Source organism: Ahaetulla prasina, chromosome 1, assembly GCF_028640845.1.
Source record: "Ahaetulla prasina isolate Xishuangbanna chromosome 1, ASM2864084v1, whole genome shotgun sequence".
Lineage (NCBI taxonomy): Eukaryota > Metazoa > Chordata > Lepidosauria > Squamata > Colubridae > Ahaetulla > Ahaetulla prasina.
This window is the reverse complement of record NC_080539.1, coordinates 1,163,323-1,175,766: the sequence shown is the minus strand read 5'-3', so window position 1 is coordinate 1,175,766 and position 12,444 is coordinate 1,163,323. Positions and strand designations below refer to the sequence as shown.

The 12,444-nt window shown below is 57.3% G+C and overlaps 1 protein-coding gene across 1 annotated transcript; it reads right to left on the bottom strand.

Annotated features, from left to right (window-relative positions):
- Positions 1 to 552: 552 nt before the first annotated feature.
- TRAF4 (TNF receptor associated factor 4) lies at positions 553 to 12,444 on the bottom strand. Its single transcript, XM_058163936.1, has 7 exons — positions 12,154 to 12,444; positions 5,949 to 6,000; positions 5,088 to 5,192; positions 4,805 to 4,966; positions 3,014 to 3,175; positions 2,283 to 2,438; positions 553 to 1,822 (listed from the first exon to the last, which is right to left on the bottom strand). Exons 1-7 carry the CDS (start codon positions 12,294 to 12,296, stop codon positions 1,190 to 1,192), a joined length of 1,413 nt encoding a protein of 470 aa, XP_058019919.1. The 5' UTR covers positions 12,297 to 12,444; the 3' UTR covers positions 553 to 1,189.

The following is a 12,444-nucleotide window of genomic DNA, read 5'->3' as shown; positions in this document are numbered from 1 at the left end:
GGCTAAAACATGCAGAGCAGCACAAAGGGCTTTTCAGGTAGCTCCCCTCTCTGCCCCCCTCCCCCGTCCCCGCCAACCTGTCTACAAGAAAACCACCAAGCTCAGAAAGCGCCAAGAACCCCAGAGTCCTCCCCCTCCTCCCTTTTAGCACTGATGATGTTACCTAATTGGGTCATGAAACGTCTGCAAGAAAACCACCCAGCTCAGGGAGCACCAGGGCCCTCACAGTGCCTCCCTCTTCCCAAATCCTCTGGGTGGAAGCATCAGGAGACACTGGTGGCCCCAAAGGACCCCCCCTCCTGCCTCCATTTCTGGGCGAAGTTGATCAGATAGCTTAGAGTTGACCAAAAAAAGGGGGGGCGGGGAGGATTTCTGTTCCTACTCCCTCCAAATTCCCAGGAGGAGGAAGGCTCGTTTTCTGGAAGACACGGCTGAGTGACCTGTGTTGGGGGAGGAGGGGGCTAACCCCATCCCCCCCCCTCTTTCCCGCAGCTGCCTTTTGTGCCAGAGCTGAGAAGTGAGGCCACCATCAATTAATAAATACAAGGAACGGTTTATTAAAAAGACAGAAAAATGTAACTCCGAAAAAGGGAGAGAGGAGTATGATTGCGGCTACACCCCCGTGGCCTGGTGGGCAGTTCCCCCCACCCCAGGCGAAAAGGCCCACCGGCAATAATATGGCTCTTGAGTGCTGGGATGGGGGGGGCTCCACCCCCCAACGGTCTCTGAATAGGTCCAGGACAGCAGTCCATATGTGGACCCCGAAGGAAGATTCGGGGGTGCCGGCCTTCACCCCCCCCAGCTGTTCTATGGAAAGGGGGGGGGGCAGTGCGCAGAGGGGCACCTCCCCATCTGGAAGGCCACGATCTGGTCTGCACCCAGCAGGTTTCCTGAAGTTCCCCGTTTGCAGAGACCCAAATAGGGCTTGGGGGAGAAAATGGGGTTGCAGAGGCAGCCCAGCTGCTCCTGGGAAGAATGCGACTTGCCCCTCCGCAAGCCAGGCTGGACCCGAGACCGAACCTGTAGCAATTAGCACCATTTCAACACCGGGAGGGGGAGACAATCCGAAGCAGAAAGGCAGGTCAGGACAAAAAGCATTATCAAAAGCAGAACCGTTCTTCCAAAGTGGGGGGACCCGGGGGAGGGGCCTTCACCCTGTCACTCCTGGGTCCCTCGGTCTGCAACCCACTCAGGAAATGATCTTGGGCGGGATCTCCACCGAGGCCTTGATGAACACGGCGTTGTCGCGCACGTAGTTGCGTTTCTTGATATCCTCGTGCGAGATGAACTTGGGGTACCCGAAACCCAGCAGACTCTCGTCCAGGGAGGTGCGCCCCGTGCCGGGCTTCTGGAAGTTTTTCCAGGTGGGGTCCGGCAGGAAGGTCTCCGTGATGTGCTGGGGCTTGGAGAGGGACGGGTCGCTCTGGTCCAGCAGCGAGAAGGTGACCCGGTAGGCAAAGGGCCACTCCAGCAGGTTGTCGTACTGGCCGGGCAGCACCCGAATGTAGACCGAGAGGTGGCTGCCCTCGCCGCTGCCGTTGCCGTTTAGGAAGACCGACACCTGCAACCGATACCCGTAGCGGTGGGTGTAGAAGGGGGGGCTGAAGGACTCGTAGTTGCTCCGCAGCCGGGCCTCCTGCAGCTTCCGGGCATAGTCAGCAATCTTCCAGATCAGCACGCCGTCGCTTCCCACCGCCAGTTCCTCCACCTCGCGGCGCAACTCAACCAGCTCTTGACGCTGCCGGGCCACCAGCGCACCCATCAGCCCCAGGTGCAGCTTGGTGTTCTCGTCCAGGTGGCGACCCAAGGACACTTTGGGGCCCTGGGAGAGGGGAGAGAGAAGGCGGCTAGAGGCGGCCGGGTGCCCAGAGACGCAGTGCCAGGCTCCCCTTTGAGAGGTCCAGCACTCCTCTGCCCTCCGGCCCTGTGTCTGAGCTTGATGCATGCGCAGCTGAAGTGGGTTCTCTGCCCCGAGCCAGACAGGCCCTCCGCACCATCTGGCGGCTTGCCAGCCTTGGCCATGGAACCCCCCCCCCCCCCGCCCACTACTCCAGAGACACCGGCACTACAACCTGTATTTCCACACAACTGGCAGAGTCTTCTTCCCCAGGACGAAAGGAAAGCAAGAAGTCCGGGAAATGGAAATAAGAACGTTTTCTGTGCTGAGCTTCACGGCAGTAAGAGGGGCTGGCAGCCGGTAGCCAAGGCAGAGGGCGAGGGCAGCAGGGGAGGGGAGGGGAGGGGAGGCCTAGGGTCTTTGCCCGGTTGCAGGGAAGGCTTACTCGGTGTTTGCAGCCAGCCTCCTTGAAGGGGCAGAGAGCCAGTGCAGTGGAGCAGTTGTCCTTCAGGTGCCCACTCAGGTCCTCTCGGGCGATGTTGGGCGCCCCACACTGATTCGGACAGGGCACGGGGTAGCGGGGACACTGGTACTCGTGGTTCTGGAGAAAGAGGGGAAAAGGCACCGGGTGGAGTCTGCAGGATTACAGGGAGTCCTCGACTTACAACATTCATTTAGTGACCGTTTGACGTTACAACGGCACTGAAAGACGTGACTTACGACCAGTTTTTCACACTTATGACTGTTGCAACATTTCCGCGGTCACATGACAAAATCACTTGGCAACTGGCATATGCCTTTCATGTAGGGTTTAGAGGTAGACTGCCCTTCTGCAGTGAAGCTCTACTCTACAAAACCCCCCGCCCCCAAGTATTTGAGGGAACCCTATGAAGTCTCAGAGGCCAAATGGGGATGCCACGGAAGACCCAGGCACCCCTCTGGACGCATAAAGAGCCCCCTCAGTCCCAGCTCCCGCCCCCAAATCCAGCAAAGCCCCACCACAGGTGTGGGCCCCCCCCCCATCTTTTCAAGAGGAGAGTTCCTTGGGCCACAAAGGGCACTGCAGTCTGGATCAGGGCATTCCCACAGCGTGGGGGACCAAGCAGGGGCCGTCCCTCCCAAGCTCGCTCCTGGCCCCCAAAGGCCAGGCGCCTTCCCCTTCCCCCAGAGACCCACCTGGATGGTGTCGTAGAGGAACTCCTTGGCACAGTAGCTGCAGGGCTGGGTGCGCTTCGGACACTCGGCCAACATGTGCTGGGACAGCAGCCGGCGCATCATGCGTGCCCCACACTTGTTTTCACAGTAGACGCTCTCCTGGGGGCAGACCCCCTGGTGGTTCTGGAAAGGGGGGGGGGGCAGAAGCCAGCCAGGGAAGAAATCAGAGAAAGGGAAGGGTGAGCGGGGGGGGGGATGGGGGGGCTTTGCTTTCCTGATCTTCCGAGCCAGGACTTTGGAGGGAAAGGAGGATGGGAGGCCACCAGGAAATGCCCAGGCGGAGGGAGAAAGTGGGAGGTGGGAAATCTCCTTGGGGCAGATGGGGGCCAATTGCTTTTTAGGCTTTAATATTTATTTTATTTTATTTTATTAAATTATTTGATTGATTTTATTAAATTATATTATTTTATCAGTTTATTTTATTTTAATTTCTACAACTGCCCATCTCAGCCGGGGACTCTGGGCAGCTTACAATTCAGAAAACACATTCCAGGTAGTTTTCCACTTAACAACAGTTTATTTAGTGACCATTCGCTTACAACGGCACTGAAAAAAGTGATTTCCCACACTTATCACCCCCAGAGTCACGTGATCAAAATTCACACCTCTGGCAACTGACTCATACTTACGACGGTCACTGTGTCCGGGGGTCACCTACTGACAAGCAAAATCAATGGGGAAGAAGCCAGATTCGCTCAACAACGGCTACCAATTTTAACAACTGCCGTGATTCGCTTAATAACGGTGGCAAGGAAAGTCGTAAAATGGGGCAAAGCTCACTTAACAATTGTCAACTGTGGTCGTAAGTCAAGGACCACCTGCACAATGAAAAATATTTTGCTAAAAAGGTTTTCCCAACAGAACTCCAGGAGACTTGAGCCCAGAGTCCCCCTTGCCAAGCCTCACTTTTCCCCACAGAGGGTGCCCAGTGGGGCAGGGAGCCCAGCCCCAAACCTGGGTCGTCCTACAGGGGAGCCTGGAGCCTGGGGTGCAACCTCTGGTCCTCTGGGCCTGCTGGAGGTCAGACACACGGAGGGGCCCTTCTCCAGCCCCAGGGTCCTTCCCGGATCTGGCCAACTCTTCCCTTATCTTAAATTGGTTTCTTTGTTATTTATTCCAATTTATGGAGAACGCTTGGGGCTCTCTTGAACCGGGCGGTTTCCCTGCAGGCGTCTCATGACCCAACTACGTAACTTCATCAGTCCTAATGACTACTTTGGTCATGAAACGTCTCCTCTCCCCCAGCCCCCTCCCTTCTTGCCCTGATGAGGTTCCCTAGCTGGGTCATGAAACGTCTGCAAGGAAACCGCCCAGCTGAGAGACCAGCCGGGACCCCTCCCTTCCACCCTGACCTACCAATATCCTCCTTGGGGGGTGGGGAGGGGGCTGCTGCTTTCCAAGCCGTGACGTCCAGAGAGCGCAGCCCCGTCTGCCCCCTTCCTTCCTAACAAAGGAAGGCCTCCCCAGGGGCAGAGACGCAGCTGCCCCAGCAGCCACGGGGCATTTGCACACCAGCCGGCGTGCAAAGGAGCTTCACAAGTTCACAGCAGCCGGAGGGACCTTCCGCCTCCAGCACAAAGGCTGGAATTGTGGCTCACACACGCAGGCCGGGCAGGGCTGCACAACTGGCTTATTTGTTGTTGGTTTATTTCAGCCGCCCCCCCCCTCTGAGTTACAATGGACGGCAGCTGGAAACACCCCCCCCCCCGAGGTCCTCCCTGCTCCCCCCCCCGTCAACCGCCCCCCACTCACTTCGAAGGCTTCCCCCGTGAAGTCGGCCCGGCAGAATTCGCACTGGAGGTGCCTCTGGGGACAGTCGTGCTGCAGGTGGGGGGGCAGGTCGCGGCGGCTCAGCTTGGCCCCACAGCGGTTGGGGCAGGGCACCACGTTGAAGCTGCAGGTCCCCAGGTGGGCCTGGACCACGGGGGGGGGGGGAGAGAAAGGGGTCACTTGGAGGTGTGGGGAAGTGGCCGAAGAGTCCTTCCTTCCCTTGGCCACTGACCCCCAAGGCAGGGGGAGGCCGTGGGCTGCTGACCTGTAAATGGCGGATGGTTCCACTCCAACGACAGCCCTCCTCACTGTGGATGCACCTGATGGTCAAGCTCAGCACCTGGGCCTCCAGGTCAGGGTCTGGGTAAATCTGGAGGCAGAAAGGGGTCTCAGGTGGGGCTGGGCTCTCTTCCCTCCCTCCCTCCCTCTCTGCCCCTCTCCTCCCACTCTTTCCTTCCTTTCCTCCCTCCCTCCTTTTTCTCTTTCTTCTGGCCCATTTCTTGTCTTCCTCTTCTACTTCCTCTCTTCATTTCCTTCCTTTCGCTCTTCCCCCCCCTCTTCCCCTCCCTTCCTCCATCTCCCCTTCCTCCCTTCCCTCCTCCTTTCTTTCTTCTCTTGCCCCCCCTCCACTCCCCTTCACTTCCTTCCTCCCTTTTCTCCCTTCTTCCTCCCTGTCCTTGATTCCTGCCTCTCTTCCCTTCCTCCTTTCTCTCTTCTTCCTTCCTTCCTTCCTTCTTTCCTTCCTCCCTCCCTCCCATTGGACACCAAAGCCCATCCAGCCCTAACCTTCTCTGGAGCTCGGAGGAGGCCTGGAGGGTGGTGGGAGCAGGCAAGCCCCTGTCCAGCCAGGCAGCCCCTCCTCTCCCCTTCCAGCCCACCCAGCAGACCCCTCCCCATTATCCCTGCCATCTGCAAACACGGCCTTCCATTCATTCCTGCCTGGCCGGCTTCACCAGCAGATGCCAGGCAGGACACGGGATTAACCAGTCCCGGGAGAGACGGGGGGGGGGGGAGAGAGAACAGGATGATGGGCAGCAGCGGGGAGGAAGTGGCTCAGAAGGCGCCAAGAGGGGTGAACACCCCCACCCCCACTCCCACCAGAGCCTCAGCCAGCATCGGGGCTCACCTTGGCGTAGTCGAGGGGCAGCTGGTCCTCCGGACACTTGAAAACGCCTTCACTGCAGGAGGAAAACCAAGACTCAACGGGGAAGCGGTGGGCAAGAAAGGCCTCCCTCAGAGCCACCAGGCTGCCCACCCCGCCAACCTCCGTGCCAGGGGACAAAGCCGCCGACAGCTGCCGGCTCTTTTATTCAAGTGCCCTGGCCTGGAAGCTCTTAATGCCAGCCCTGGGAGGGTGGGGTGGGGTGCAGGGATTACAGCACTGAGGACTAGAATGCTTTTCTTTGCCCACACCTGTGGTTTTAGAAATGTGGGAAATATAACGTTTCTGTGGCTTTTGCGATGGTGCCACCATAGCTGGGCAGGAAGGCCTTTTCTTCGCAGCCACAACCGGTGGCGTTTGCCCGAAGGGAGATCTTGGCCGCAGTCGGCTGCTTTTAACGGCTTAGCCGGTCAGTGAATCCACGGCTGCCGTCTGCAAAGCCATTGAGGCCAACCGGCCTCCCAGATGATGGCTTAATCTTAACCAGAGTGCAACAGATGGTGGCTTATTCTGTGCGGCACGGAAGAAACACACCAAACCGGGTTGAGCACTGAGGAGCCCCAGATCCTCTGCCCGGGGCAGCCCGTGACTCTCTATGCCCGTCTCAAGGTGGTCGATGTGCCAACCTCCCTGCTCACCGGCTACATTTGCCAGGAAAAGAGAGAAAGACACACGTGGTCCTCGCCTTACAACAGTTCAATTAGTGACCAAAGTTTCAACGACACAGAAAAAAGTGGCTTACGACAGTTTTGCACACTTAGGAATGTTTTAGTCACACAGACACAAAATTTGGACTCTTGGCAACTGGCATGTACTTACGACGGTTGCCGTGTCCCGGGGTCACGTGATCCCCTTTGACAAACTTCTGACCAGCAAAGTCCAAGGGGAAGCCAGGTTTTGCTTAACAACCGTGTTACTAACTTAACCCCTGTAGTGATTCACTTAACGACTGTGACAAGAAAGGTCGTACAATGGAACAAAATTCACTTAACAAGTGTCTCACTTAGCAACAGTAATTTTGGGCTCAGTTATGGTGGTAAGTCAAGGACTACCTGCACTAGAAGTGGGGCGGAGGGGGGTCGAAACCAAGGAGTCTCCCCCTCCGTCTGTCACCAGCCCCCACCCCACCCAGGACCTCCGCCCAACAAAAGGTCAGCCAATGGGATGTCCGGGTGGGGGGCACATGGTCCCACCCCTCTTCCCTGGGTGCTCCTTGTGCACAAGAGGGGTGGGTTTCAATCACAGAACTCTTCCCCTCTCAGTCAACAGCCCAGTCCCCAAAGTAGAGACTCTCCATCCTGAATTTTCCAAACCAAAGAATCAGAATAGAGCTGGAAGGGACCTTGGAGGTCTTCTAGTCCAACCCGCTGCCCAAGCAGGAGATCCTATCCCATTTGAGACAAGTGGTTGTCCAATCTCTTCTTAAAAGCCTCCAGTGTTGCAGCACCCATAACTTCTGGTGGGAAGCTGTTCCACTGGTTAATTCTTCTGTCAGGAAATTTCTCCTAAGTTGCTTCTCTCCTTGATGAGTTTCCACCCATTGCTTCTTGTCCTGCCCTCAGGTGCTTTGGAGAATAGCTTGACTCCTTCTTTTTTGGGGCAGCCCCTGAGATATTGGAAGACAGCTATCATGTCCCCCCTAATTCTTCTTTTCTCTAGACTGGCCAAATCCAAATCCTGCAGCCGTTCTTCGTATTTTTTAGCCTCCAGGCCTTCAATCCTCTTAGTTGCTCTTCTCTGAACTTTTTCCAAAGTCTCAACATCTTTTTTATAGTGTGGTGACCAAAACTGGATGTGGGATTCCAGGTGTTGGAAGGTGTGGAAATTCCACACCAAAAATGCACAGTCGGCTAAGTCCGAACGCAGCTAACTAGGGTTAACCAGGCAGGAGTGTTTATGTGCAGCTGCAACCGCTGGGTGTAACTCCACTCAGTAATTCCAGTGAGCAAACTGGATGTGGGGGGGGGGGAGGGACCAAATAGAAGCTCTGTCTGGGGGAAATATGGGGCTGTCTGTGAGCTAGACAAAGGGGAATCCCCATTTCCTGCCCCCCCCTTCCAGGTTTCTGCCTTACTTCTCACTTACTTGCTTCCTGCCAAGGTATGTTCCCCTCTGCTTTCAAGAGGTCAAGGCAGTCTCCGTGTACACACACACACATATACACACACACACACAGTGTGTCTGGCTCCCTCCTTTGTCTTCCCATGTCAATGGTTTTACCTGCTGTGCTATTTTATAATCGGTGGTTTTAATGTTTTTATGCTGTAAGCCACTCAGAGACAACGGATATCAGAGAGGTTGCAAATAAATTTCATGATAGATAGGTGAGAGATTAGAGATGAGAGACAGACAGACAGATAATAGATAGATGATGAAAGAAAAAGAGAAAGGAAGGAAGGAAGGAAGGAAGGAAGGAAGGAAGGAAGGAAGGAAGGAAGGAAGGAAGGAAGGAAGGAAGGAAGGAAATATGCAAACATCCAGAGACTGCAACCAACCAACCTACCTACCTACCTACCTACCTCTCTCTCTCTCTCTCTCTCTCTCTCTCTCTCTCTCTCTCTCTCTCTCTCTCTCTCTCTGCTTGCCGGCCCTTTTGCAGAATTCCTCCCCCCACCCCCACCCCGCTGCCCCACACACCCCACACTGCCCCTCCCTGCCCCACTGCCAAACAACCTGCCTTTCACGGGAAGTCAAGCAAAGCAGGCGCTGGCCAAAGGTCATTCTAGCACCGGGTGCTAGCAGGACAAACATTGACTTCACCCTCCCTCCGCCCATCTCCGCTTTGCGGCTCCTAGCAACCCCCAAATTCCCCAGGTTCCTTCCTGCACCCCATATCCAGAGCCCTCTGCCCGGCAGGGGATCCCCCTTAGCCAGAGAGGGTGGCATCGGGGCAGGGCTGGCAGCCTAGGGACAAAGCAGCCCGGGAAGATGGGCACTTATGCCACCTGCCAGGAAGTTGGGGGGGGGGCAGCACCAGAGAGGTGCCAAGGGAGGGGGAGTAGCAGGACCGGTTGGGACCTGCAAGAAAAGAGCTGCAGGAGGGGGCCTGGGCACCTGGCCAGGTGAAGGCAGAAGGCAGGGAGCCCACCTGTTCAGCAGATGCCATTCAGCCCAGTTGGCCCTCTGGCTCCCTCCCATCTGCCAATTTGGATGGGTGCAAACCCCAGGGATTGCCAACTGACTCCCCTGGCCTGGTGGGCAGAGGCAAAGCAGCCCCCTCCCCTTCCTCCTGCAGGTGGGGGCACAGCCAGCCCAGTGGGCACCACCCCACTTCTCATCTTCAGGGTATAAACCCACCGGCCCCGGCCCTCCTCCGCCCCCTTCCCCAGCAGTCAAAGCTCTGCTATACAGGTAGTCCTCAACGTACAACAGTGCGTTTAGTGACCGTTCAAAGATACAATGGCACTGAAAAAAGTGACATGACCGTTTTTCACACATACGACCGTTGCAGCATCCCCCCCCCCGGTCACGTGATCGAAATTCGGATTCTTGGCAACTGACTCACATTTATGACGGTGACGGTGTCCCTTTTGCGACCTCCTGACCAGGCAAGTCAATGGGGAAGCCAGATTCACTTAACAACCGTGTTACTAACTTAACAACTGCAGTGGTTTACTTAACAACTGCTGCAAGAGAGGTCGTAAAAATGGCAAAACTCACTTAGCAACAGACATTCCTGGCTCAACTGAGGTTGTAAGTCGAGGATGTGGAGACCGGGCCCCGACTGGGAAATTGGGAAACCCCCACCACCCCAGGGACTTCTGGTGGTGGTGGTGGGGGTTCCCCTTTCTGGGCAGCGTGGAGCCCACAGGAAGCGGGAGGGTTAAAGAGCAGAGGGGCTGCCAATCTCCCCAGCAGGAGGGGCTGCAAGCAATTAATCCCCTCAGCGCCTGGGCCAGAGAATGTGCTGAGCCAGCAGCAACAGCATCACTGGAGGTGAGGGAGGTGGGGGGGGGGGCTAGAGAAAGAGGAATCCCACCCCTCCCTCACTTCTGGGATCTAGGCCTGGCTGGAGGGTGGGGGGGGCTCCATTCCTACAGCTTCCCCACCCCCACCCCAGGCAAGCAACTTCCCAACCCATCCCAAAGTGCTGGGGAAGATATGCAGGGAAGGAAGCCCTAAGCTTTAGCTGGGCTGGAAGGACACCCCCTCCCCTAAATCCCTCCAGGCACATTCCTGCAGTCAAAGGCTCTGCTGCTTCCAGCTGAGGCAGGGCGAGGCGGCCCCCTTGCGCTCAACCCCAAAGCTCAAAGCTGCTCCCCCAGCCCAGAAACACCCCCACCCCACCCCCGCTTTCTGAGGTTTGCAAACAGCCATTGTAAGAAGCCCCCCCCATTCCTTCCGGGGTGGTCTTTGTCTCATGCAGGGAGGCCAGCAGGGGCTGGCTGAGACCCTCTTCATCCCACCCAATTGGAGACCCCCCTCCAGCAAACAGCAGCCCTCCCTGACCCCCAAACCCAGAAATGCAACATTTTCAAATAAGAGGAGCAGGGAGAAATTTGGGGTGAGCCCAAGAGGAAACACCACCACCACCCCCGCAACTGGTCTTAAAACCTAATGCTCTGAGTTGGGAAGGGTCTCCTCCATTGGCCCCCACCCCAAGCAGGAACAAAGCTACCTGGGCATGTCCAGATAGTCCAGATACCTGGGGTGGGAGGGAGTTGTGGCTCCTGCATGCACATAACAACAACTGAAGGACTGGATTTCACTCTGCAAAGCTTATTGTGGTTATTTAGAGCAAAACAAGAATCCATCTGGAATAATTTGCTGCCTCGCAAACACACAGGGCTCCTGAGCTGGAAAAAGAGGGGCGCAGACAGAGGTACCCCCACACCCTCAAACACCAGGAACACTGTTTTTGTGTGGAGCCCTGAGCCTTGCAGGAGTTTGCATCCCTGCAGCCTCCCTCCCAATTGTTTCCTCCAGCTAGCCGAGAGCCGGTGGTCTTGCTGGCTGATGTAGCGTCCTGTGGCATCCGTAGATTTGGCCAGAACTGGACAGTCACTTGTCTGGAATGATGTCAGGGAAAGGTGTACAAACTGGGGAACTTTAAGTTGTGGACTACAAGTTTTATTTATTTATTTATTTATTTATTTATTAAATTTGTATACCGCCCTTCTCCCGAAGGACTCAGGGCGGTTCACAGCCAAGTAAAATAGACAATATATAAATACAGTTTAAAATACACTTAAAAAACTTATTAAAATTGGCCACAATTAAAATTTAAAACTAAAACCCATTTAAAAACCCATAAATTTAAAAACTAACCCAGGCCAGCGCAGATAAATAGGTAAGTTTTAAGCTCGCGGCGAAAGGTTCGGAGGTCCGGAAGTTGACGAAGTCCTGGGGGGAGGTCGTTCCAGAGGGCGGGAGCCCCCACAGAGAAGGCCCTTCCCCTGGGCGTCGCCAGACGACACTGTCGCGCCGACGGCACCCTGAGGAGTCCCTCTCTGTGAGAGCGCACGGGTCGGTGAGAGGTATTCGGTAGCAGCAGGCGGTCCCGTAAGTTTATTCTCGAAACCAGCGAAAGTGGGCGAGTTTCTGTGCAGGCCGGGACAGCTCCTGCCTGCCAACCAGTCACTTTCGGGGTTAAATTCCGCTTCCCGCCCCCTCCGTCTCTCCGGGGACCGGCCGCTCTCACCCCACCCTGGAAACCCCCTCCCCTCTCTTCCGAAAAGCCAAGGAACCAGGCAGGCAGCACTGCTGGGCAGGCCAGCCGCGGGTGGGGGGCGACTTCCTCCCTGGGGTCCAGCCCTCCGGTGCCCGGGAGGCGTCCGAACTTTGCTCGGCGGAGCTCGGCAAACACGGGCGCTCCTTCCGTGGGGGGAGGCGGGAGGCGGTTGCCCGGCCAGCGGGCACCAAACAGGGCAGGGCTCCAGTGAAAGGGAGGGGGCGCCTTGCGTGGGAAGCGGCCGCGGGGTTCCCCGCGATGGGACCCCAGCAAGCAATCGCGGGCTCCGTCCTGCCCCCCAGCCGGGGTTAGAGCAGAGGGGCGAGGAGGGAGTCGGCTGCCCACCCCCCAGCCAGCTTCCCCGCACCGAGGCGAGCCCGGGCAGGGGTCTCTCTCCGCCGGGGCAGCGCTGGGGGCGCTCTGCACATGCCCAGGGGAACCGAGGATCTCGGTGTGCGTAAGGGGGGGAGGGTCTGGGGTCCCGGGTCGCCCACCCACCTGAGGAACTCCTGCAGGCAGGTGTCGCAGAAGCGGTGCCCGCAGGTGGAGACGCGCACCGGCTCCCGCATGGCCTTGGCACACAGCGGGCACAGCAGCCGCCGCTTCGGCTTCTCCAGGAACTTGTAGTCGAAGCCCGGCATGGCTCCGGCGGCGGCTCCGGCGGCTCCTCCGGCCACGATGCCCGCTCGGCCGCAGCCCTGGCCGGCCGAGGCCCCGCCGACCCCCGCCCGCCTGCCCAGCGCCGCCGAGCTCCGCGCTCGCCGCTATTGTGTGGGCCGCGGCGCGGGT

Bases quoted from the DNA above. Each gene is read 5' to 3' on its own strand.
- TRAF4 (XM_058163936.1), bottom strand. From the start codon at position 12,296: ATGCCGGGCTTCGACTACAAGTTCCTGGAGAAGCCGAAGCGGCGGCTG. The intron at 5,193-5,948 runs GTGAGCCCCGAT...TTCTGCCTCCAG, and splicing joins TGCCCCTCGACTACGCCAAG to ATTTACCCAGACCCTGACCT. The intron at 3,176-4,804 runs GTGAGTGGGGGG...CCCCCTTTCCAG, and splicing joins TCACGGGGGAAGCCTTCGAA to AACCACCAGGGGGTCTGCCC.